The 25,245-nt window shown below is 38.2% G+C and overlaps 1 protein-coding gene across 1 annotated transcript in view; it reads left to right on the top strand.

Annotated features, from left to right (window-relative positions):
• Positions 1–15,181, top strand: part of PLXDC2 (plexin domain containing 2) — a 453,142-nt gene extending 437,961 nt beyond the window's left edge. Inside the window, exon 14 of the mRNA XM_031652709.1 lies at positions 13,209–15,181. Within this exon, the coding sequence (XP_031508569.1) occupies positions 13,209–13,325 (117 nt within the window). The 3' untranslated portion in view covers positions 13,326–15,181. The remainder of the gene's footprint in view (positions 1–13,208) is intronic.
• Positions 15,182–25,245: the final 10,064 nt, after the last annotated feature.

The raw sequence follows: 25,245 nt of genomic DNA, 5'->3' as shown, positions 1-25,245 counted from the left end.
AGTATATGCCCAAAATAAATAAATCAAGTTCCTCAGATTTAAAAATATACACCATTTTGGATACTCATTTTTCAAAGTAGGACCTTAAATAGGTAAAAAGTTTGCTATCTGCCTTTTAAAGTTTCTTTAAAACTTTTAATTTTACTCCAACATATACAAATTAAAAACATAGGATGAAACTGGTCATATGTGTAAGTGTGGTTTTGCCCTAGTTTGACTGATAAGATCACTCTGTATATTCAAATGAATGGGTCCACTCTCAGATTTGATGACATAAATCATTCTCTTGGGTTCTTTCTTAATCGTGTGATTAAATATGGAGTAAAGCACACAATTACTTTAGGATAGAAAATAACTCACCATTAACCATTCCGAAGGTCACTGCTGATTAGACCTTAACTTGCCAGATTTCTTTAGCTTCACTTAGAAACACATTGGCACTCCAGACACAGGTAACTTGACAAGAACAATTTCTTAAGGAACATGGCCAGTCTGCTGTAGGGAGGCAGCACTAACTCACATTCGACTTTTATTAGGATATTTATGACCAGTGCAGCATTATCTTGTCTTTTAATTCAGTCACTAGGCAGCAGTGAACTGGCTTGTTTTCATACCCCCTGCAAAGTACTTTTCTTTAGAGTAAATTGCCTGTCTAATAGCAAATTATTACATGATTTGGGTAGAAAATAACCACTTGTGGCAATGTGGCTCAAAAAATAAAGAGATGCTGCTCAAAGCATTATTAACATATTATGAACTAAGGCTAATGTTGAAGAAGACTAGAATATTCTCAGCTCGTATCACAGAAGATTAGTCAAAACCAAAGAGTCTGTCTGTGCAGTACAGTCTGCTAGAGTGTCTTACACTCACAGAGGGGTATAACTAAGGTACACATACTTTCCACTTTGCCCCGAACCATTCTAGTTTATGTCTGTTGTCTGATGTAATTATTAATAGTTTCTCCATTTATTCTCAAAAGTGTCCTAATTTGGACAATAAATCATATGGTCATCCTATGTGTAATTATATTTTCCAGCTTAGTATGCATCTAAAGACATAGGACACAAAAACTTTAAAGGCCGAACAGCCACATGAGAATTCAATAATAATGAAAGGAACATCAAAGGTATGATCAATATTGAATAGAGATTCAGTCAAATGCTATAAAATACTTAAGAAAGAGAGAGATAATTAGGAGGAATCTCATTAAAGACATGGTGTTTGTGCAGGGTCTTGAAAGGGTGCTATGTTCTGGCTAAGTGAAGAGGAAGGGGAGATACCTTTTCAGATGGAATGGGGATGTATTATGGCTTTAAAAACATTAAATCAAGAGAGGTCAGGATGAATCAACTTATTTAACTATGTGTTAATACCTATGAGCAAATATTGAAAATGGCTTTAGTATAGATGGAAAATAGATATGGCAGGCTTTGAAGGACAAACACAGAATCTATCATTCCATAAGCAGTGAGAATCAATGATGTAATAAAGAAGTAGGAGTTTAGGACTGGCACGGTGGCTCACGCCTGTGATCCCAGCACATTGGGAGGCCAAGGTGGGTGGATCACTTGAGGTGGATCAGCCTGGCCAAGATGGTGAAACCCCATCTCTACTAAAAATACAATAATTAGCCAAGCGTGGTTGTGCGTGCTTGTAGTCCCAGCTTCTTGGGAGGCTGAGGCAGGAGAATCTCTTGAACCCAGGAGGTGGAGGTTGAAGTGAGCTGAGATCACGCCACTGCACTACAGCCTGGGCAACAGAGACAGGCTCCATCAAAAAAATAAATAAATATATACATAAAATAAAAAAGAAGTAGGAGTTTAAAATGCTTCTGGGGAAGGAGTAGAGTGAGCCAGAAGAAGAGTGAAAGGATGGTCAGAAGAGAGTTAGAAGACTATCAGTATTCTATATGTGAAGTGGTTGCTGAGAGCTGAATTGGGGTATTTATAGAGGGACAAGAATGAGGCTAATCCAGGAGCCATGTGAAGGAAGAAGATAGAATTTAGCAATCTTTGTTTGTGTAAAGGTTTATACGTGAAAGGGTTTTCAAACAGTTATCTTCGATTCTCAGTACTCCCCAATGAGCTCAGTAAATACAGAATTGTTAGATCCCTGTTTTGCAGATAGGATGACTGAGATTCCAAGAAAGTAAGCAATTTCTGAACGTTTCTTATATCTAATTAGTGGTAAAGGTGAGGAAGATGCCCCGATTCATTACATTGAATATGTAGGATGAAGAAGAATCAAAGATAACTTCAAAGTCCAGAATCTGTGTAACTGAGAAATTGAATTTTTTCTTTCTTTCTTTCTTTCTCTTTCTTTCTTTCTTCTTCCTTTCTTTTTCTTTCTTTCTTTCTTTCTGTCTTTCTTTCTTCTTTTTTTCTTTCCTTTCTTTTTCTTTCTTTTTTTCTTTCTTTCTTTCTTCTTCTTTTTTTCTTTTGACAGAGTTTTGCTCCTGTTGCTCAGGTTAGAGTGCAGTGGCATGGTCTCAGCTCACCGCAACCTCCGCCTGCCAGGTTCAGGTGATTCTTCTGCCTCAGCCTCCCAAGTAGCTGGGATTACAGGTGCCTGCCACCACGCCCTGCTAATTTTTGTATTTTTAGTAGAGATGGGGTTTCACCATGTTGGCCTCAGGTGATCTGCCTGCCTCAACCTCCCAAAGTGCTGGAATTACAGGCGTGAGCCATCGCACCTGGCTGAAATTAAATTTTCTAATGACAGTATTAAAAACATCAGAAGGTAATGTAAGTTTAGGAAGGAAAGTGACAGGATGGATTTTAAGCAGGTTTGGTTTGAGCTGATGGTCAAGAAATTGTGTATCTTCAAAAAAAAAAAAAACTGAAAAAAAAAGGAACGGATTTGGGAAAAGAATCAGGTGAGAAATGTGGAACTAATAGTAGAAGTTGAAACCCAAGAGAATAAAGAGTTAGGTTTTGTTAACACTAAACCTTAGGATGTGTTGACAGTTAATGCTGATGAATCAGAAAAGGGGACCGTTTAAGATAAAAACAAAACAGACATACACACATACACACACACACACACACAAACATACACACACACAAACATACACACACACACAAAGAGCAAGATGCAAGAAAATATACCATCCTAGAAAGCCACAAAAGGGAAAGGGTCAAGATTGAAGAGACAGGCAGCAGCGTAAAGTGCTCTAGAGAAGTCACAGAGGAGGTTAACGACTAAGTCATTGGTAACCTGAGAGATTGCAGTTTTAAAACGGGGAGCAGGCACTGAGGGTGAAAAATGGTTTTGTACCATGAAGGCAGTTGATGGAGCCGGACATTTCAGAGAGATGTAGTACTCAGAGTTCGAAAAAACATCAAGTAAACCATTTTTCCTGATGTTCGGTGTAGGTAAAAGGTAAAAAAAACAATGGAAGGGGTGTTTTAAGGGTCTTGGAGAGGAGGGAGAAATGAAGTAACTTCATAACAGTGACAGTATTATTAAACAGGGAAAGCAATTAACTATGCAACTGAGGAAGACTTTTGAGGATATGAGGGAAACGTGAGTAGATATAAAAGCATTGACGGGAGCCAGGGATTAGCATCTTCTAAAGGGCTTCATTGGCTCAGTAAAAATAGATGGAGAAATACATAATTGAGAGAGGGCAGCCTGGGATTGGATGCTAGAGCAAATAGATGGAGTTTGGGTGTATGAAAATAATTCAACAAGAGAAGAGTAAATGAATCACTGACTTTCCAATGGAAATTAGAGTGTGATTCTTTGACACTGGGTGAACCTGAACATGTGACTTTTTTCTCCACTAATTGGTTCTGCTTAGGATCTGGAGTAGGAAAATATAGAAGGTAAGGATCTGTGATGAGGACTGGGGAAACTTACCCAGAATTGATGGTCAGATAAAGGAGAGAACAGACAGTAAGTTGGCTGAAGAGGCCCTCTATGGAACTCAGGCTGGCAGGAAGTTAAGTGAAGCCTGGATGAACTGTAGAGGCTAATTGGATGTGATCTTCCACCATCTAAAGGATTTAGAGGCAGTGCAGTGCCATGTAATAGCGAGGCTCTGGAGGTAGCAGCTTCGAGGTGAAGTAGAAGGAGGAATGTAGAAGGGATGGAAGTGGATATTATTTTAAATATCCAGGAGGAACCCTGATCGAGGGAACGCTCAAGTCATTGAGTTGCTGGAGGAAATACAGGAGGAAAAATCAATGCACACAAAACCAGTGGTTGGCACTTTCTAAAGACCTAGAGTGAGTCTTGCATGCAGCTTCAGGGCTGCACTGATGGCCAGTTTCATTCTGACTCCAAATGAAGGCATTTTTTCTTTGAAACTCATAGCATTTATTGTGGAATGTTTTCAGTGGATAGTTGATTTCATGCTGACTCTCAAATCTCATTGGTTAACTCCTGTTCAAGTTTTTATATACAAATATATTATTTTCCCTATAAATAAGATAAATGCATAATTGCCTTACTTTTAGTACTGTTTTACATAAAGGTGTGCAAATATTAATTTTATCAGATGACTGAATGCATTTATCACATAGTCATGCTCGGTTTGAACAACAAAGTGGCCAATAGTGGGCTGAAGTCAAAAAAGGAAAAAAAAATATTCAAGAAAGACAACTTGTCACCCATGAGTCTGAATGCATGGTAGCATAAACTATAAATAAGATCTGTGCAAGTGAACACAAACACTTATTGTGAATCTCCCTGTATATAACACTTTGTCAGCCATGGTGGATCAAATCTATCTGTTCCCAAGTGCAAGTAAGAAGGGGTTGCGTCGTCTTGAGAGAATGGTAAAATTATAATAAAACTGACTCAAATAAAATTGGCTTTTTATTATCACCATGTACTAAAAATTCTAAACTCTGTTAGTGATAAAATATTCCTCCCTGATAGAAACTTTTGCTGATCCAAGCATTAAAAAGTGGGCTCACTTACTGTTGAGTTTTACTGATGTAATATATAAGCTTCAACTTAGTCCAATGTTATTACTTATCCTTTAGTAAACATTGCCTTCTACATGGAAGTTAATTCAGAGACCTCCCAGTAACACACTTGGCTCCCGACAGTGAACTCAGCTACATGCATTCATTTAGAGAATAAAAGTTAATCAGAGTTTGGAATCCATTGCATTTGTTTTGGACACACTGATGTCTTCAACCTATAAGGTACTTTATGTATCTGTGTTAAAACAGTAGATTCAAACTAAAGAATGATAGTATTGTGGTTGTAAAGACAGAAAAACAGAACTTAAGTCACTTCAATTCTGCTATTGCAAGTACAAATCATTCTCTGAACGTTGTGAAATTCTTCATTTGGCAATATCCCCCCTTTTTTTTCAAAAAGTGCATTCATTCACTCTATTTCCCCCTTTTTATGGCAATATTTTATTTTTTTATTTTTAATGGTTTTTAGTGGCATAATTATATATTGATAAAGTTCAAAACAAGAAAATGTTCTCTGCATTTCTTTACTGCCATTATTATTAATTTCCTTTCATGATTATTACTGAGAATAATGTTGTCTTCTAGAGGAGCAGATGTTACAATAAGGATTCACTCCTGGTGTCAGATAGCTTCAATATCCCACTGCTGTGCCTATTTCAGCATTCACAGGATATCACATTTGACTTCTAGGACATATACATAGAGCACAATATAGATAGATGTACATACATAGACACACATATACATATATATATATGTATGTTGACTACATCCCTCCAATCACAGGAGCAACCACAATATGTGAAAAAATGTGATAAGAGATATTGATAAAATACCAGGAAACATCTGAAACAGCACAGGAAAAATAGAAGTGACTTGTAATCTGTAGGTGGGGATTCAGAAAATTTGCATGGCCAGGTGCAATGGCTCACGCGTGTCATCCCCACACTTTGGGAGGCCAAGGCAGGAGGATTGCTTGAGGCTAGAAGTTCGAGATGAGCCTAGGCAATGTGATGAAACCCTGTCTCTACTAAATAAATGCATAAATAGATTAATTAAATAAATAAAAATAGGGAAAAAAAATTAGCCAGGAATGGTGGTGCACTCCTGTGGTCCCAGCTACTTAGGAGACTGAGGTTGGAAGATCACTTGAGCCCAGGAGGTTGAGGCTGCAGTGAGAGTTGATCACGCCACTGTACTCCAGCCCAGGTTACAGAGCGAGATACTGTCTCAAAAGAAAGGAGGAAAGAAAGGAAAGGAAGAAGGAAAGGAAAGGAAGAAGGAAAGAAAGAAAGAAGGAAAGAAAAAAGAGAGAGAAAAAGAAAGTGTTCTTGGAAATATGTGAAACTAAAGAGTGAAAGAAAACAATACACATTAAGTGTTTGCAATGTGTGATTGAAAGATATTTATTCAGTCATTGGAGAATCGTTGGCTTTGTACTTTAAAGATGTTAGCTTTTGGAAAATCACACAAATGGTATGGTTTTTTGTTGTTGTTGTTGTTAACCCTAGTAGATAGCTGATCTGTATATGCCTGGGAACAATTTTCATCTTGCACATGAACTGACTCTGGTTATAACTAATTCTTCAGGATCATCCCTAAGACAGTTCTAGAATGAAGGCAATATATCAATGACAGGTGGTAATGGGAGACTAGAGAAGAGCTGACGCAGGAAAATAAGGCAACTTCCACACCAGGAAGAATCAAAAGAGGGCGAGCAGAAAACATGCCAAGATCACCCAGGCTTTGCTTCCCACACGAGCAATTAGAATGCTCCTGCTTGGAATTTTCAACCACACCAGAAGACCAACAGATCAATTTGAGTGACTCTTTTTAAGGAAAAAGGGACATACGTTTCATGAAGCAAAGAGATACAGCCACACACAGGAGCCGTTTATTTTAATTAGATTGCTAGATTCCCTGGTCAGGACCCAAAGCCATTGATAGAATTGGCAAATAAAATACACGACACTCATGTGAATCAGAATTTCAAAAAAAAAAAAAAAGCCATTAATTAGTATATGTCCAATTAAATATATATATTTTTAACGACTGGTTGTTTATTTGAAATCCAAACTTTATGGGTGTCTCCTTTATTTGCTAAATCTGGCAATCCAACCTTTAACTTGTTAAGACTAAATAAATATTCAAAACAAAATAAGGAAAATAGAGAAAAAAAATTGTATTTCAAAGAATGAGATAGAGAGAAAAAAATTCCTTCTCTTGGACAGTCAAACTTTATCGAAGCTAAATATTGAAAGGTTGACCTGGGTGCAAAAACAAGCCTTCAATTCCCATGAAGTTGTGCCAGAGACACAAGGAAGGCTGAGGTTCAATATTTTTTCTTCTTCTGGCTCCCGGAGGATGTTTCTGTTAGAAGAGACCTTAGAAAATCACCCTTGCTCTTCCAGGTGTGCTGTGTGGATCCACAGCCTCAGCACCACCTGGGAGCCTGTGAGAAACGCAGACCCCGCCAGGCCTCCCTGAGACCTGTTGAATCAGGAGCTGTAGTTTAACAAGATCGCTTGTGATTCGTGTGGCCAGGCAAGTTTGAGAAACGCAGATTTAGTTCTATAGTTTCCAAAACACATGTTTTAGAAAGCATAGGATTCGTAAACTCCTTGAGGGCTTGGGGAGTGCACGCAAGCGGGGATCTGTACACCACAGTTAAAGGAGACCGACCCTGTGTGCTTCACTCTGGGCTTCAAGGTAAGATTTTTATTAGAAAATAAGAAGAGTCCGTGGCTTAAAAATTAAAAGGAAGGAAGGGCCGGGCGCTTTGCCTCACGCCTGTAATCACAGCACTTTGGGAGGCTGAGGCGGATGGATCACTTGAGGTCAGGAGTCCAAGACCAGCCTGGCCAACATGGTGAAACCCTGTCTCCACTAAAGATACAAAAATTAGCTGGGTGTGGTGGCAGGTGCCTGTAATCCCAGCTACTCAGGAGGCTGAGGCGTGAGAAGAGCTTCAATCCAGGAGGCAGAGGTTGCAGTGAGCTGAGATCGTGCCCCTGCACTCCAGGCTGGGCAACAGAGCAAGACTCCATCTCAAAAAAACCACAAACACACACAAAACAAACAAGAAAAACGGAAGGAAGGGTAGGTTTTTTTGAAAAACAATACTCTCATTCATTTAGATTCGGAAACTGAGTAAGGAGACGTGACTTTCCCCAAGTCCTACACTGGGAAGTTATTCCAGCCTCTTTCTCTTCCCTCACTGTTCATGGAGGAAGACAGCCCCAAAAGGGCAGAAATTTCTAATCAGCTGCTTGACGAGTGCCATTATGCACCACAGGTGTTTTCTATCTGGGCCTTTAATTTCAAAATCAGTCCCTTTTCTTTCATACTGATGACTGTAACTTCCTTTGGAGGGCTCATCTAGCCCAACACAAACCCCTCTCTGTGTTGCTCTCTGAACTGCAAGAAAGGCCTCCAGCTGCAGTTTTGTGTACACTGCTCACTGAGGGTGCCCTCCAGGTTTGTTTGTGGATATTATAGCTAATTATCTTGCCACGGACCATTGAGTCAGACCTGGATGGCTGTTCAATTAGTAGTACTGAAGCAAGAATGAGGGAGAATTCCTGACTGCACAGCCAACCCCCGTGCCAACATTATTGCTGCGAACATTTTCTTCTGAATATGATTAATCACATAAATAATTCTCAGAAATGAAATTAGAAATCACCCACGCATTGCAGCCAGTAATCTTTTAAGACATTACATCCTGAAACTCTGTAATGAATTAACACTACAGTCTGGTTTGAATTCTTTGGTTTTCAGCATATCTCCTGCCCTGTTAACAAGTGACCCTGTGGCCTTGATGAGTTTCTTTAACAAGTTGAATTAGCCATTCTAAAAAGAACACAGATTTGGAACTGTCTAGGCCTCGAGAAAGAACAACATATCCCTTCTCTGGCTGTGCTCAATCATGCTTGCAAGTTTGTGGTAGGGCTGGACATGAGGCTCAGGTTTTCAGATCCTTCCATCCAAGCCCTTCCCTGTACTCTGGGTAGATGGCTTCTATTATGGCATAAATGTTAAGGACTTTTCTATGCTAACTAAATATTGAGTTATTCCGTTAAAGAATGTAATTTCAGCACTTTGGGAGGCCGAGGTGGGTGGATCACAAGGTCAGGGGTTCAAGACCAGCCTGGCGAAGATGGTGAAACCCCGTCTCTACTAAAAATACAAAAATTAGCCGGGTGCTGTGGCGGGTGGCTGTAATCCCAGCTACTCAGGAGGCTGAGGCAGGAGAATCGCTTGAACCGGGGAGGTGGAGGTTGCAGTGAGCCGAGATCATGCCATTGCCCTCTAGCCTGTGTGACAGAGCGAGATTCTGCCTCAAAACAAAACAAAACAAAATAAATGCCCCGTTCTTTTCATTTATAAAGAATAATCTGACTACATGCAGATCGACATGGAAAATCAATTTCAATTAGGGCCGATTTATGTAGATTTCCCTTAAATACAGGAATTCTAAAAGTTAGCAGAAGGAGGCAGAAGGGACAAGGATCAGAAAAACCTTAACACAGAAGGTTCTCTTTAAAAATTATGATCTTCTTTCCACTTTAAAGGCAATTATCTCAGGCAAGCAAATATAAAGATCCTAGGGTTTTAGAGGACAAATTAGCTATTATTTCACAGATGAAGAAACAAAGGCCCAGAGAAATCAAGTCATTTATTCACAATCACGTAATTGCTTTGCGATGTGAGATGACATCTCCTATTTCATTATGAAAATGTTCTAAAAGAAAGGAGAATTTTAGTGAAGTTGTTACTCTTTGCTCGGCGTTGTTATGGCTAAGACTGAGATGTGAAGAGATTATAAAAAAATAAAAAATAAGATCGAATGTTTAAAACCCTAGCTACGTGACATTAGTTAGATTTCATTGTAAATTTTAAGATATTATTATGAAAAATGCTTTTTAAAAATCTAGTCGAACTTGTTTATGAATTTTCAGTTTTTCCTGAATAAGAGAGCAGCCTTGAATAATTTTGTAGCTGGATTATACCTATTTTGTGCATCTTTAGTCATGAAATTGCATGAGTGACATACACTGATAGTTTAACCCAGGGGTTCCTGACCCCTGGGCTGTGGACCTGTACCTGTCCCTGGCCTGTTAGGAAATGGGCCACACAGCAGGAGGTGAGTGGCAGGCAAGCGAGCATTGCCAACCGAGCTCTGCCTCCTGTCAGATCAGCAGCAGCATTAGATTCTCATAGAAGCATGAACCATATTGTGAACTGCACATGTGAGGGATCTAAGTTGTGTGTTCCTTATGAGAATCTAATGCCTGATGATCTGTGGTAGAACAGTTTCATCCCAAAACCATCCTCCTACCCTGTGCCCCCAACCCATGAAAAAATCATCTTCCACAAAAACCAGTCCCTGGTGCCAAAAAGGTTGGAACCACTGGTTTAACCAATTGTGTGTTTTTGGTGGGATCTCTAGTGATTTTAAATCTTGTTGGGATCTTTCTATGTTTTTTTCTACTCACTTTTTACTCATTTTTTTCTACAATGAGTAGAAAAAATTACAAATCAAAAAAATCCTTAAGGATATGTAATTAGTTTAGAAACTATGACTGTACTCCATTAACACGGGAAGCTTCACATCCAACATTTTGTATTTTCTATTCTGAGGACCTTTGTGATACACTCACAAAGCACATGATACTCACTATCAATAATCCTGCAGTCTTTTCACCTAAGAAACAGTTGTTAATTCAGTAGCTCTGACTTATTAACAGACACCAAAGTTGTTGGTATATTGTTAAGATTGAAATAAAACTACAGCCAGGTTCCCAAATGTTGGTACAAATGGGTTATGTACAAACCATTGAATTTTAAGGAATAATTTCCATCATGGGAAAAATTAGCTTTGGAAGTAGGTAGATTTTTATTTTACGTCTTGGCCCTGCCATTTGCTAGCTTTGCAGGTTTGCGCAAAACGTGAAGGATGGAGTCGTGGATATTAAATGAGATCCTGTATGGAAATCACCTAGTATAAAGCATGAGATACGAAATAAAAGCCTCATAAAATGTAACTTTCATGAGCATCATCATCAGCATGCCCGTCATCTGCAGTCCTTTTTAATGAAGAGCCACATATGGCACCATTTCTTTTTTCTCATCTTTAGTTTTTAATTTTTGTGGGTCCATAGTAGGTATATATATTTATGGAGTATGTGAAATATTTGGATACAAGCATGCAATGTGCCATCATCATATCATGGAGAATAGGGTATCCATCTCCTCAAGCCTCAAGCATTTATCTTTTGTGTTACAAGCAATCCAATTATACTCTTCTAATTATTTTTAAGTGTATAATTACATTATTATTGACTGTAGTCACCCTGTTCTGCTATCAAATACTAAGTCTTATTCATTTTTCTATTTTGGGGGGGACCCATTAACTATCCCCACCTCCTCCCAACCCTTTCACAACCTTTCCTAGCCTCTGGTAACCATCTTCTACTCTGTCTCCATGAGTTTAATTGTTTTGATTCTTAGCTCCCACAAGTTAGTGAGAACGTGTGATGTTTGTCTTTCTGTGCCTAGCTTATTTCACTTAACATAATGATCTCCAGTCCATCCATGTTGTTGCGAATGACAGGATCTCATTATTTTTAAGGCTGAAGGGTACTCCATTGTGTATATGTACCACGTTTTTTTCATCCATTCATCTGTTGATGGACACTTCAGTTGCTTCCAAATCTTGGCTACTGTGAACAGTATAGCACAATGTCTTTATGTGGCTGTAAATTCGTGGTAGGCGGCAGGGTTGTTCTTGCTACCAAGTGGCCTTGGAAAGGTGGAGTTTCAGAGCAAAATCTCAGTGGTGCTGCTTGTCCAAGGAAGCCGTAGCTTTGGAGAAGCTCAGCTGTGAAGTCACTAAAACCAGAGTTGGGGCTATGAGTAGTGAGCACTGCAACATGTCATCTTTATCCTGCAAACAGGCATAACCATGAGTTATGGTACCCACCTCCCTAGAGGTGCTTAGTATGTTTCCATTGTTGATTATTTCAGCCTCACCATAGACACGTTGTTTTGTTGTGTGGCTCTCTCTTTAGTTTTAAATTCTTCTTTTGAAAAATAGGGATAATTCAGTTTCACTTAATGGAACTTAATCAGCAAATAAATTTAAGGCATTCTGACCACATAATGTTATAGAGATAGCATTTAATATTATTAGTAGGCAGAATGTAATTACCTTGATTTGTATTTTTTTCTAGAATGTAGAGCTACTACTCATCCCTACCTGATGTGAAAAATTTTCACAGCCATTAATCATCGACATTGGCATGTAATTGGAAAATCTAAAAAGATACCAAATGCCAGTATGTGTATACTGATATTTAACCTTTTTTGCATTAGAATTCTTTAGATAGAAATGAACTTCCTTCAATATTTATCATCTTATTTACCCCCAAATTGCTGGCACTTTGATAAATGGAGTCATAGTTTCTAGTGTCACTATGGCTGTGAAATGCATTTTAGTGTCTTCTGCTGTGACAACTCAGTAATTCATTTCAGCACATCTATTTGTAAATCACAGGTTTGTTTGATGGAAGGAGTGCTGAGGAGAAATGCTGCCTTTTTGCCAATACAAATAACCTGTATTTTAGGACTAGTGTCTGTTGTACAATATTTGCTTCATAAGCTCACAATTGGCCACATCCTCTGATAATAGATTCCATTTTTAGGATATAACAGCTTTAATTTTCAAGCACAAAAAATCATAGATGGGTATGCTTAGCTAAATAAATAATTCCTTAAGACATTAAGTGATATTTCTTGTAGCTTATTTGCTAGGAAATCTGGTGCCTAATTGAAAACACACTTCTAGGAACAGCAAAATTTTATGACCTTAGTTATTGAGTGAATGAGTGAACCAAACACAGTGGTATCAGTATTGACTTGTAGAGAAGAGAGAGTGTCCGTGGCCATATGTTAAAAAATATGTTTTATTACAGTTCCTTTTTTGCCTAGTTATATTTGGGCATTTCAGACATACGCATACACATCCTTTGAGGGCAGGTGTGACAAATGGTCTATCCTGTGACGGGGTAGATAGCACCATCTTGGAAATGCAAGCACAGGGCTTGGAGGGTTGATAAGGAGAACACTTAATTCTGACTGTAGCTATAATAAGAGATAATTTAACATGTTAATTAATTCAACATTTAATCTAAAATAGCTATCAAATAGATTTTTGTGGTGCTAGAATCTTACCCTGACGCACATTTTTTATTTCCATGTTTTCTGTTTCAGAGACGCCCAAGCAGATGGCCTGCGATGAAGTTTAGAAGAGGCTCTGGACATCCTGCCTATGCTGAAGTTGAACCAGTTGGAGAGAAAGAAGGTTTTATTGTATCAGAGCAGTGCTAAAATTTCTAGGACAGAACAACACCAGTACTGGTTTACAGGTGTTAAGACTAAAATTTTGCCTATACCTTTAAGAAAAACAAAAAGAAACACACAAACAAACAAGCTCTAAGCTGCTGTAGCCTGAAGAAGACAAGATTTCTGGACAAACTCAGCCCAGGAAACAAAGGGTAAACAAAAAACTAAAACTTATACAAGATACCATTTACACTGAACGTAGAATTCCCTAGTGGAATGTCATCTATAGTTCACTCGGAACATCTCCTGTGGACTTATCTGAAGTATGACAAGATTATAATGCTTTTGGCTTAGGTGCAGGGTTGCAAAGGGATCAGAAAAAAAAAACTATAATAAAGCTTTAGTTCATGAGGGATCGACACCTTTGGTTCAAATGTTCTCTGATGTCTCAAATGTAACTGTTTTCCAAAGGCCGAACCCTTTCACTCAAAAGAGCAATGATGAATGTTTCCAGATTGCTAAGAAAAACAGCTCATGCAGGAGTGAAAACAAACACAAAATAAGAGATTTTATATATTTTCAAAACCGATGGGTGGCAAAAGGATGTTGTTTTTCTGGTCTAGATCCATGTGTACCAACAGGTTCATCACTTTACAGAACGAATCTTTTTATCTGTACAGGAGGTTCAAACTGTGTCTGCCTCTTCCTTCATGATGAATGACCTTTCTATGAGCTGTGACGAAATTTCTGAACTTTTAGCTAAGGATTTGGGAGGAGGGGGTGGCAAACGGGGCTTTCTATTCTCCTGCCTCAGCATAAAAACATCTGATTTACGCTTTAGGGAAGCCTTGCCTCCATTCCCCAACTGTGAAGTCCCATGAAACCAGTTGCTCTGGGCTGATGGAAACAAAAGGAAACAGTATGAAGAGTTCCTTAATCATTTTTGAAACAAAAATGTTAAGGGATTTTAAACTTATGGTTATTTTTAATTTTATGCCATTTCAGTACTAAAGACCGATTTCATTGCCGATTCCTGTCTGAGAAGCCATTCACGTCAGCATGGCGATAAAAAGAATGAAAAACCCTGCTGAATCATACAGTAATTTTCTTTAAAGCACATAGTAGTTACATAAATATATATATAAATATATTTTTGTTTATAACTAACACAAGGCAGGATCTTGTGACTGTAAGAGTGCATTTTGTCATCAAGACAAAACAGATGCAAGATGCATCGCTGCATTACTTCCATAGAGTTGTAAAATAATCCTTAATATTAGAATATTTTTCTGTCACGTAGCGAAAGTGGTTCAGTTCATTACCACGCCCATCACGTTCTTGACTATTTGATCCACTTTTTCGTTCATGTCAACCCCTTCCCTCTCTGGCTAAATCAAGTGGATGCAGAAAGCTCCTTAAATGGAGGTATCGATTGCCCTGGAATCACAGTCCTGATTTTGAAAATTCCCCATGAATGAAGAAAGGAATAGCATCCCTTGAGAAGGAAAGTGGTTAATATATACACTGAGCTCCTAAAGTTTAAATTCAGGTACTGAGTGTACAATTTCACCAACATTCCAACCCATGAAACTTTTACACTCTGTGCCAAGAAACTGTTGGCTTTTGTAAGGTACGGTGCTCAACATTTGCAGATTCAGGTCTCAAGAAGCAGAGATGTCTCATAAGCAGCATTTTCCCAACAGTTTAGCATCTGTACACATCTGCCTTGGACATCAGTCCACTCACAGAGTATCATACTTTATCATCACAAGTGTCTGACATGAACCAATACCATTTTCTATTCCACATATTTTGCTTTACAATTTTAAGTATTTGATGAAGGTGGTAACTTTTTCCTAACTTAGTTAACTATTGCAAAAAAAAAAAAAATTGAAAAGCAAGGTGATTGAAGGATTGTGATGACAATCTCTTTGCAGCAGCTATGTTTGGTTTATGTGAAGTATCCCGGCTTATTCTTGTGGAGTAGGTTTGGTCAGTCAGCAATAACCAAATGACATGCCAATATTACTGGTGCAACTGGTATTCTACAAATGCATAAGGAACACATAGACGACTTCCTTTTAGGATAAAATGATGCTTCTTTCACTAGCTTTTGTGGTAGCCGTGGCTTCCAATAGCAACTGTTTGACAGTTATAGAAATCTTGCATGTGTATTCTTAGTTTGTGTCCCTTAAGTGCTACTTAATTCTCAAGTAGTAATGTTATTCTTATACCCTTCAATGTTCATCTTCTATTTTGATTCAAAACAATTGATAATTCTATAAAAAACCATAAACACTCTGAATTCTTCAGTGAACCAAAGCACCAAATAATAGAGAAAACTTTTGGGAACTAGAGTGTTGGAAAACTTAACAGAACTAAGAGTTAAAGGTAGTGAGAAGTGTGGGGTATATGAATTCTTTAGTGGTAAGGGGAAATGTTGGCTAAATCCTTTTCTTTCATGATACTCTCATTCTGTTTTATATTTCCGGTTTGTTCTTGTCCCCATTTGAGAGAACTTACACACAGTTTCTGAAAATTCAAAATGGTTATCAATGCTTTGAACTTTACATATATTATGTATTAGAGAAGGTACAACTGTACATTACATGAATATTACTATGAACATAATAGAATAAAAAAAATTAAAGACAGCAAAGAGACAAAACTTCTGGATAAATCAGATAAATGGTGCTACAGAGGACTTTAGTTATTTCAGCTTATTTGTAAAAATAATAATCAGTGATTAGGTAAAGATAGTGAAACTCAAGAAAAATATCTTGACCCATTTATGTCTAGTGTTCCATTATTGGAACGCTAAGTTTATGGGAGTTATTTAGAGCCTACTGCTCAAGGTCATCACCAAGGTCTGGTTGCAAAAATTCAAAAAATTACAACCTCAGGCATAAATGGGTTAAGCCCAACAGATGGCACTGATCATAAATGATGGCTTGGGTGTGAAGGGTTTAGACTTGAAGATGCACTAACACCTAGAAAACTAAAGACAAAGTGCAGTTGACCCCCAATTACTATTTTAGTTTGAGGTATCAAGGGCATTTGCCAATCCCTTATATGTAGCTTCTAGAGTTGTGCTGTCCAATATTATATCCACTAGCCAACGTGGCTTTTGAAATTAACATTAATTATAATTACATTTAAAATGTAATTCTTCAGTCACACCAGCCACATATCAAGGGCCTAATAGCCACACCTGGCTTGGGGCTACCATATTGGACAACAAGAAACACTTCTGTGGTTGAAGAAAATTTTAATGAACAATGCTGTAGAGGTGTTTCCTTTGAATTCCTTGTCCTTGAAGAAAAGGGAAGAGGAGGAAAGAAACAAGATTTAGTAGCTCTTGGGCCTATCCAAGCATTTTTTATCTTAGAGAGGCCCCATGGAGTAATGAAAAAAATACAAGCTGACACAGCTTTGAGTCCCCACTGTGTTATCTTGGGAAAATCATTTCAACCTCCATGAGTATCAATTTGCAATTTTGGAAAAGAAAAACATTTTTTGTCCTGTCTTTCTTGCAAGATTATTATGCAACCTGATTAAATGTACAGATGTACAGACTCTCAAAAATGTTATGTTAATGTAACCCATATAAAGTACAACTATTGGTCGAGTACCAGCACAAATTTGCATTCAAAGGAAGAATAGTTCATCAGTCCAAAAAGCATCCAAAGGTAATCAGTTCATCACATATCTTGAGAAAGTGCAAAAAGAGAATGCATTCAAAACACAAAGCAAAATTTTTCAGTTTCTTTTCTGTGCATCTGAATATTTCCTTTAGTATTTGTCCCACATGACATCCATCCCATGTATTTCTCCACTCTTTGCCAACATTGCCTGTGAACATCCTTCAGCTGGCTGAGTTCTTTATTGCACGGAACCACTTAGCTTCTCTAGTTTCTTATGATTTCCTATTTTACATGTAACAGCAAAAGGCGGCTTCCATTTAGAAGGCAATATCTCGAACATAAATAATTTCATATTTATTTTATCACTCTAACACTAATGTAAAGAGCTATGGCATTAAAATATACAACTATTTGGAACTTAATGTAAACCTTTGCACATGCAGACTATATAAAGGGAATAAAATTATTTTAAATTATGCTAATATCCAGATACATATTCTAAGGTTAGTATCATTTATCAGTTTTTGGCAACAGATTCTTATGTTACGTCTTCAGAGGGAGTATAAATTTGATCACGTCCCTAGTGTCTATTGCCCACTTGAGAAAAGGTTTTGCCAGGATCCACGGATTGGTTCAAGATGCTTTCATTCATGATAGGAAATTAATATTTAAATAAGACTAATCAAAAACTAGATTCTCTGGTTTTAATTTCTTCCTCCTGTGAAATGTTCTTTTGGTTTGTATTTCTTTAAGTATTTTCCAAGTTACTGCTGCTTTTACTTCACCACTTCCAACCCCACTTTTGTTATCAGCGTCATATGCCAGAATCATGGGAGATCCAGCCTGGACAACATAGTGAGACCCCACCTCTATCAAATATACACACAAATATACATGTATATCATATATATGTATATTTGATAGAGATGATAGTAAAAAATATATATATATATATATACACACACACACACACACACATGCATGCCAGGCATGGTTTCCCATGCCTGTAGTCCCAGCTCCTCTGGAGGCTGAAGTGGAAGGGTTGCTTGAGCCCATGAATTAGAGGCTGCTATGAGCCATGATTGTGCCACTGCACTCCAGGCTGGGCAACAGAGCAAAACCCCATCTCTAAATAAAAAAGAAGAATTGTGAGACATCATGTAATCCAACCTCTTAATGTTACAGATAAGTAAACTGAGGCCCAAAGAGATATAGTAATAGTCCCAATGTCAATAAACTGGGTCTTGAACTTAAATGTTTGTTTCAATTCTCATTGCCTACATCTCTTAATTGTTGGTACTTAAGGCCAACCAAGCAGCTTAGACAGCACAGTCCACTCAATGCTAACTTTATTCGCTATATTGATGATCTGCTCTGTCCTGTAATATAGAACATTGGATCAATCTTTCTCTTGTTGCTGACTTAAGGAGGCTGCTATTGTTACAATATCCAGAGATTTCAAGTTCTAGCCATTGTGGGGTCTTTGTTGGGTTTTCAGTTTCTCCTCTCTACACCCCTGCCCCCATCTGTGGCCATCTAAGTTAGCAATATGATTTATTTTGGTCATTTACAATTTTTCTACCTTTGTTTTATTTCTTCCCAAATGTATTTGAAAATGAATGATCTGTATAGCTGATTTTCTGACTACATATATAGTTGCAATTTTTATTTGCTGTTCAAACTATTAGAACATTTTTGTCCTCATAAGGTTTTTTGGGCAGATAGTGCGAGGTCTGTGGTGTTACCTTTTATATACTCCTATTACCTTTTGTTTGTGAAGGATTTTACGTTTTACAGAGCACTGTGATTCATCTCCCTATTTGTTCATTTATTTAACTGCTCAATTCACTGAAATATTTATTGAACACCTACTGGAACCAAGTGACTGTGCTAGTAATTTGTGATATACAGTAGTGAGAGTCCAGGCATGTAACTGATCATTATAATACAATAAAATCCCTGAACCAGACTTTACAAGGAGATAGGATCAATAATACTCTATCAATTTTCAACTCTGTTCTACTTAAAAAGGGAGCTAGAAAGTATTTGCCTGAAGAATGTGTCCGAAACGTAATACATCCCTGCATGTCTGTGTTTGCTCTATTAGAAAGGACCTGTTAATTTTATTTGTGCGAAGAAAAGTTACTCAAAATTCCCCCTGACCTAGGAATACTTTCTAGTTCACTGCAGTCTTACCAGATGCAACAATTGAAGTTTGATTTCTCGAACCAATATTTCTATTGGGTTTTGAATTATTAATATCACTGTTTTGAGGTATTCGAAAACACCAGTGTATCAAAAAAGCATTTGCACTTTAGGTGTGTGTGGTGGTTATGTCATTTATTAGACCATCCCAGACATAAGACAATCAGGGAAATCGGAAAACTCCAGCCTGAAATGTGTCTATAATTTCCTGTTCTACCACTGTCATATCATAACATGGTATTACTTCTTAAGGTTTTGATTAAGTTGATCTTCTAGCCTCAACTTAAATTGTAATACATCTGCCTAATTATTGCCTGGAATAACTTTTCAACCATCCCATGCCCACTGCTCTCGCAATGGTTATTGCAGAGAAGTAAGATGGTAATTATTCAAATAAAATCACATAACTTCTGGAATCAGTTTTTCATAACAAGTTCATGGAATACATCATCATTGGCTTCTTCATAATATATTTATTATGAGTGACCAAATTATGCCTAGAGGAACAAAATGCTCAAAATTTGTTATTATAGGTTAATTTCCAGCTCACTGTTGACATTAAAAGATTCCGTGTTACTTCAAATCCAGGATAAAAGACTGGAAAAAAATTGAATGTAAGTCATAAACTGATACTCATCTTTTCCTAGTTTCTAAGGCTTATTAACATTTGCAAATTACTCAGTAAATGTTTCATAATGGAATAATATAAAAACTTTTGATTTTGGCAGATAGATAGTGATATTTTCTTTATTTTCATTCTGGTTGAAAAAAATCTCAATGACTTCTCTTCATCCCACCAGAATTTTGATTTTTAACAGCAGTCTCTATTTTTCCCAGCATTACAAATATATATGTCTATATATTCATGACCAAAGTATCGCTTACTGACCATGCAGCTGTAAACCTTCTGTGCCTATCAAACAAATACATAGCATGAAACTAATTTTAGAAGTTTCATGGGGGAATTGTAGGGGGAAGTACAAACCTAAGAGTGAGTGAATGGAGATGATTCATGGGAAAAAATAAAAATCTAAATGTGCTATTAGGTAGAGTTATTAACTTCTTTTTGTTGCTATTGTTTGAGATGGAGTTTCGCTCTTGTTGCCCAGGCTGGAGTGCAATGGCGTGATTTCAACTCACCGCAACCTCCGCCTCCCAGGTTCAAGCGATCCTCCTGCCTCAGCCGCCCAAGTAGCTGAGATTACAGGCATATGCCACCATACCTGGCTAATTTTGTATTTTTAGTAGAGATGGGGTTTCTTCACGCTGGTCAGGCTGGTCCCCAGCTCCCGACCTCAGGTGATCCGCCCACCTCGGCCTCCCAAAGTGCTGGAATTACAGGCCTGACCCACCGTGCCCGGCCGAGTTATTAACTTCTTAAGAGCAATGTGCAAATAAATATTCATTGATGACCAGTTCACATTTAGGTGATTCAGACATCCAGACACTGGGGCACATGTTCTGCAAGTGATGCTGAGACCCCTGACGTAGAGAAATCAAAGGATATGCCCAATTAGTCTAAAATGCAGCCATCACCCCCCATACCTCGGCATTCATCCTAACATCATGGAGGCCTTTGTCCTCGAGAATTACATGACTTGCCCTAAAGAATTAGTGAATGACCAGAAAGAGACTTTCCATTTATCTTCCTTTGACTTAAAAGGCATGAAAATAAGGCAAAATAAATAAATAAAATAATTTTCCTGAGGAAAGGATAAGAGACGGCACTTTCCTTTCTGGGCTCAGAGCTGGATTTCTCTGAGGTTTGACCATCTCAGGACTCAGACAGACTCAAGTGCTATTTTCTGGACATTTCTGGTGAAACCTCAGCCACCATGTTCGAGGTGGTTTGAGTGAAAACATACTCAGATTGTCACTTTTATAGTAGGGAAATAAAAACTCAAATTAAGCATCCTGCAGCAGGCTACTCTGAAAACAACATGAAGCACATCAGAGCTTCGCTTGCAAAGAAATGTTAAAATCGTTTTAGGGAAATCAGTGAAGTCTCTTTAGAAACTGACATCTTGTGTATGGCGTAACCCAGTCTTGGGGCCCTCTCAGAGAAGAAGGGGAAGTCTTTTCATTGGTTGGTCAAAACAAATCTCTAATTTGCCTGATTTGAGGCATTTGAACAGTGCCTGGAGAGGACATTATTTTCAGGGGAAAAAAAGGAAAGTCTTTTTTATATGCCAGCTGGGATCATGGGAACTTCGAATGCCAGGAATTTACTACTGTTTCTGGTAATTCTGTTTGTAGTCATTTGAAATGTTGAAGTGTGAAAAGAGAAGAAGTTGGGCACTTTTGCGGGGGGGGGGGCTTTCCATATTTTATGCCAGTTGCACCAGCATGCAGAATATTTGTAACGCATTTCAAAGTGGATATAATCGTACCCTTTGTCAGAATCACAAAGCTCACTACGGTGCTGCTACAAGAGAACACTGAGGAAAATCTGACCCTGTGAACTCAGTCAGCCCCAAACAAAAAGAATGACTATGTGTGTGAGTGCAGCACATGGCCAGTTCATTTCTCACTGTTTTGGAAAGTCCTGTGTGCCAAACCAAGGACGTGTCTTTCAGGTGAAGGTTAATTTTCCAAAGCTTATTGAAATAGAACTTGGAAAACCAAGCATTTTGAATTTATTCCAGTCCTCTGGGCATCATTCCTGTTTCTTCTGCCATGTCAAGGAGAAATTCCAAGCCTGCATTCTGTTATGCTAAAATAACAAGCCCATACTTCCCGATGACCTTCTGTTGAACGTACCTGAGCCTGCAAATGTAAAAATGATTGTGTCTGAATTTGCACTAATGGTGTCTGAGAGCAAAAAGAGTGTGACCTCTATTGGAAACCTTTGTTCAGATTCAATAATTCAGAGATGCTACATACTTCTGCAAGCTTCCTGATTATGTTCACTGTAATATTAATGACCTAAGTTTGAATGCATTTCCTTACAGTCCATTAATTTGACATCCATCTTTTACCTGGGGATTATGACGATTGCAATAATTCATTAATGTTTTCTTCACACAGCTTCTTAAACCAAGTTTTTCTGCAACTCTTTCAGTTCTGCTTACAGTGTGTGGGAAATCTGATTTTTTTTCCCCCTAGTAATAGTTTGATAAGAAATTTAGTGTATTGACAGCCTCAGTGACACAATTCATCTTTAAAGGTGTGGAAGCTGGTGGGGACCAAATGTTACCTGTGTTTTCGCTGTTGATTGCTATTTTCAGAAGTGAACCATGTTTTTCACTTACAGTAGGAGTCAACAAATTTGGGATTTTAGAAGGGGGAGAAGGGAACTATTTGTGTAATACTGCTGTCATATTTGACTACATATTAAAAACAATAAATGAGCATTTTGTTTTAATTTCTTAAATACCTTGTCTTTCAACATACTTTTTGTTTCCTTTCTTCCATTAGTGTTCAAAAGGTTCTACCCATTGTGGAAGAAATTCTGTGTGCAGAATTCAGAGGCGCAAGGCTGATGGCAACATAAAAAATTATTTTGCTTCTAAACCCACCCGGATGTGGAAACTCATATTAGCTAGAGTGAGCTGTAGAAAACAAAGATTTCAGGACTGCACAGTGTGTGGGCAATGGGGTGGAGACTTCTTCCCCTATTCCCAACCACACTGCCCAAATGTTCAAGTCTCCTGGATCAGATAGATGGGATTTTAGCTGCTGCTTTAAATCCTAGTGCTGGAATAAGTCAAGGTGCTTCAGTTCAGCTCTTGCCTCTGTCACTAATCATGCTTTATGAACTCCTTTGATTTTCTGAATAAGTTCCAGAAGGTTCTCTATTATTCTATTCTTCTTCCAAACTGGAAATGATTGTATCTAATTCTCAGGATATTTTGGATGTGTGCCTCAGGTAATTTATGTGGAATGTGTAAAGTGAGATGTTTCCAATTCTGAATATTCCTTCCCCGTTTCCCAGTTGTCCACTCTTGGACTACCTTTATAACAACACCGAGTACGTACAGACCTGAACCCACGCCCAAGAAGCACACACAATGACTGGAGCTGTCGGGAATTCTAGTCAGTGGCATTCCCTGAGCAATGGCTCTGTAAAATTCAATTATAATTTTTTAAGAATCATACCTCTGTATAGATCTTTTGGACTGTATTGATTAAACTTTGATATTGTGGAGTAAATTCAGAAGTGCAATTTTAAATGGTGTGAATTGTCTTTATGATGCCAAAAAAAAGAAAAATTATGAATGTGAATCATGCAATCTTCCCTAACAATGGAAAAACATTAGGCCAATGCTTTTAAAAATGACTTGGTGCATACCATTTCTTTAAATAAGTCAGTAGAAATTTATTCAGATATATGTTAAAGAAAAATATGCTAATCACAATCACACAACTCTTAAATCAGCTGTAGATCAATGTCTTCTAAATAAAGAGAACAGATCTTTTCCTTACAGGTTCTCTCTTCCAAAGCACTATTTTTAGAATCAGAGTCTTCTGATATGCAATTTGAAATTTTTCCCCTTCAGTTTATTTTATTAAACACTTATTAAGTAACTACTCTGTGCTATGTTCCCAAGTGTCAGTGTTCTTGACACCAGGGTTACAAAAAAACAAAACCAAACAAAAAACAACAAGGTTTTTGTTGATTTTTCTTTTCTTTTCTTTTCTTTTTTCTTTTCATTTCTTCCTTTCTTTATGTTTTATCTTATCTTTTTTTTTGAGACAGGGTCTTGCTCTGTTGCCCAGGCTAGGGTGCAGTGGTATGATCCTGGCTCACTGCAGCCTCGACTTCCCAAGCTCAGGTGTTCCTCCCACCTCAGTCTCCTGAGTAGCTGAAACCACAGGCATGTACCTGGCTAGCTAAAATAAATATTTTTTTGTAGAGACAGTGTTCGGCCACATTGCTCAGGCTGTATCAGACTCCTGAGCTCACCTGATCCTCCTGTCCCAGCCTCCCAAAGTGCTGGGATTACAGATGTGAGCCACCGTGCTCAGCCAGAGTCTTTGCTTTTGGTTAGCCTTCAGTGCATTCAGGGAGACAAACATTTAAATAAATATGGCAAACCAAAGACTGTAGGTCCCAGGATAGAAATTTTACGTAATGCAATGAAATGGCAGAGGAGGGAAGAGTTAATTCTGTGTGGAAAAGGCCAGGAGCTTTCATGAAACAAGTGGTATTTGAACTTGGTCTTGAAGGGTGAGTAGGCCTTCCCCAGGCAACAACTCATGCTTACCAGGGAGTAGGTGGACTAGGAGCTAATGGACCGGCTATGTCAGAGGGATCCAAAGGCAGGCAAGGAGAGGAAAGCTGGCGAGTCACTGAGGCCAGAGAGTTAGACCTCGATGGCTTCCATGACTTTAGAGTTTACCTTCTAAGCACAGATGCACTTGATAACTTTGAAGAACCCCAACTATTTCAGAAAGATCACCTCATAAGCACCATAATGGAAGAATTGCATAGGAAAAAGCTGGGAGGCTGTTCTGGACACAACTGCTCAAATCCAGCTACCGCTTCCTGAGGACTATCCCTTCCTAGTTCTCTGATTTTCCTCTTCATGTCTTCAGTCCTCTATTAATAAAAATCCATGCCCATCAGGACATGTGCCCTGCCTTTCTCCCCTCGCAGTCACCCCTTCCAGCAAAATATATATTCCCTTTTCCCCAAAGTCATGGCACAACACAACTGGACAGATTTTCATGTGAAATCAGCCAGATTTGCCCAGGTTTACTTATCTCTTTATGCAAGAACTCCCTTTTTCATTTTTAAACACCCAAGGCAACCCAGACAAGCAACACAGCCTGAGGAGGAGATTCACTTTCCATCAGATGATGATAAAACAGGAAAATGACATATCTTGTCAATTTCCTTCTGGTCATTCCAGACATCTTATTAATTAAATCACTTGCAATTTGGGGTGGAGAGGTTTGAATTTAAGGTGTGGTTCCTGAAATCACCTAAAAATTTATTTCCTTTTTTTAAATATTAGCACTTAACCCATTATTTTGTCCTCAGAATTAATGACTTAGCAAATGCTCATTCAGGAGTGTCTAGGGTTATTACAAAGCTTAGAAAACCTGCAGCCAAGAAAGGAGTTGAAAAGGTCAAATAGCTTCCCATTGAAGTGCATGGTGAAGTCTCCACC

Source organism: Papio anubis, chromosome 11 (genome assembly GCF_008728515.1).
Source record: "Papio anubis isolate 15944 chromosome 11, Panubis1.0, whole genome shotgun sequence".
Lineage (NCBI taxonomy): Eukaryota > Metazoa > Chordata > Mammalia > Primates > Cercopithecidae > Papio > Papio anubis.
This window is presented reverse-complemented; position numbering and strand designations above follow the sequence as displayed.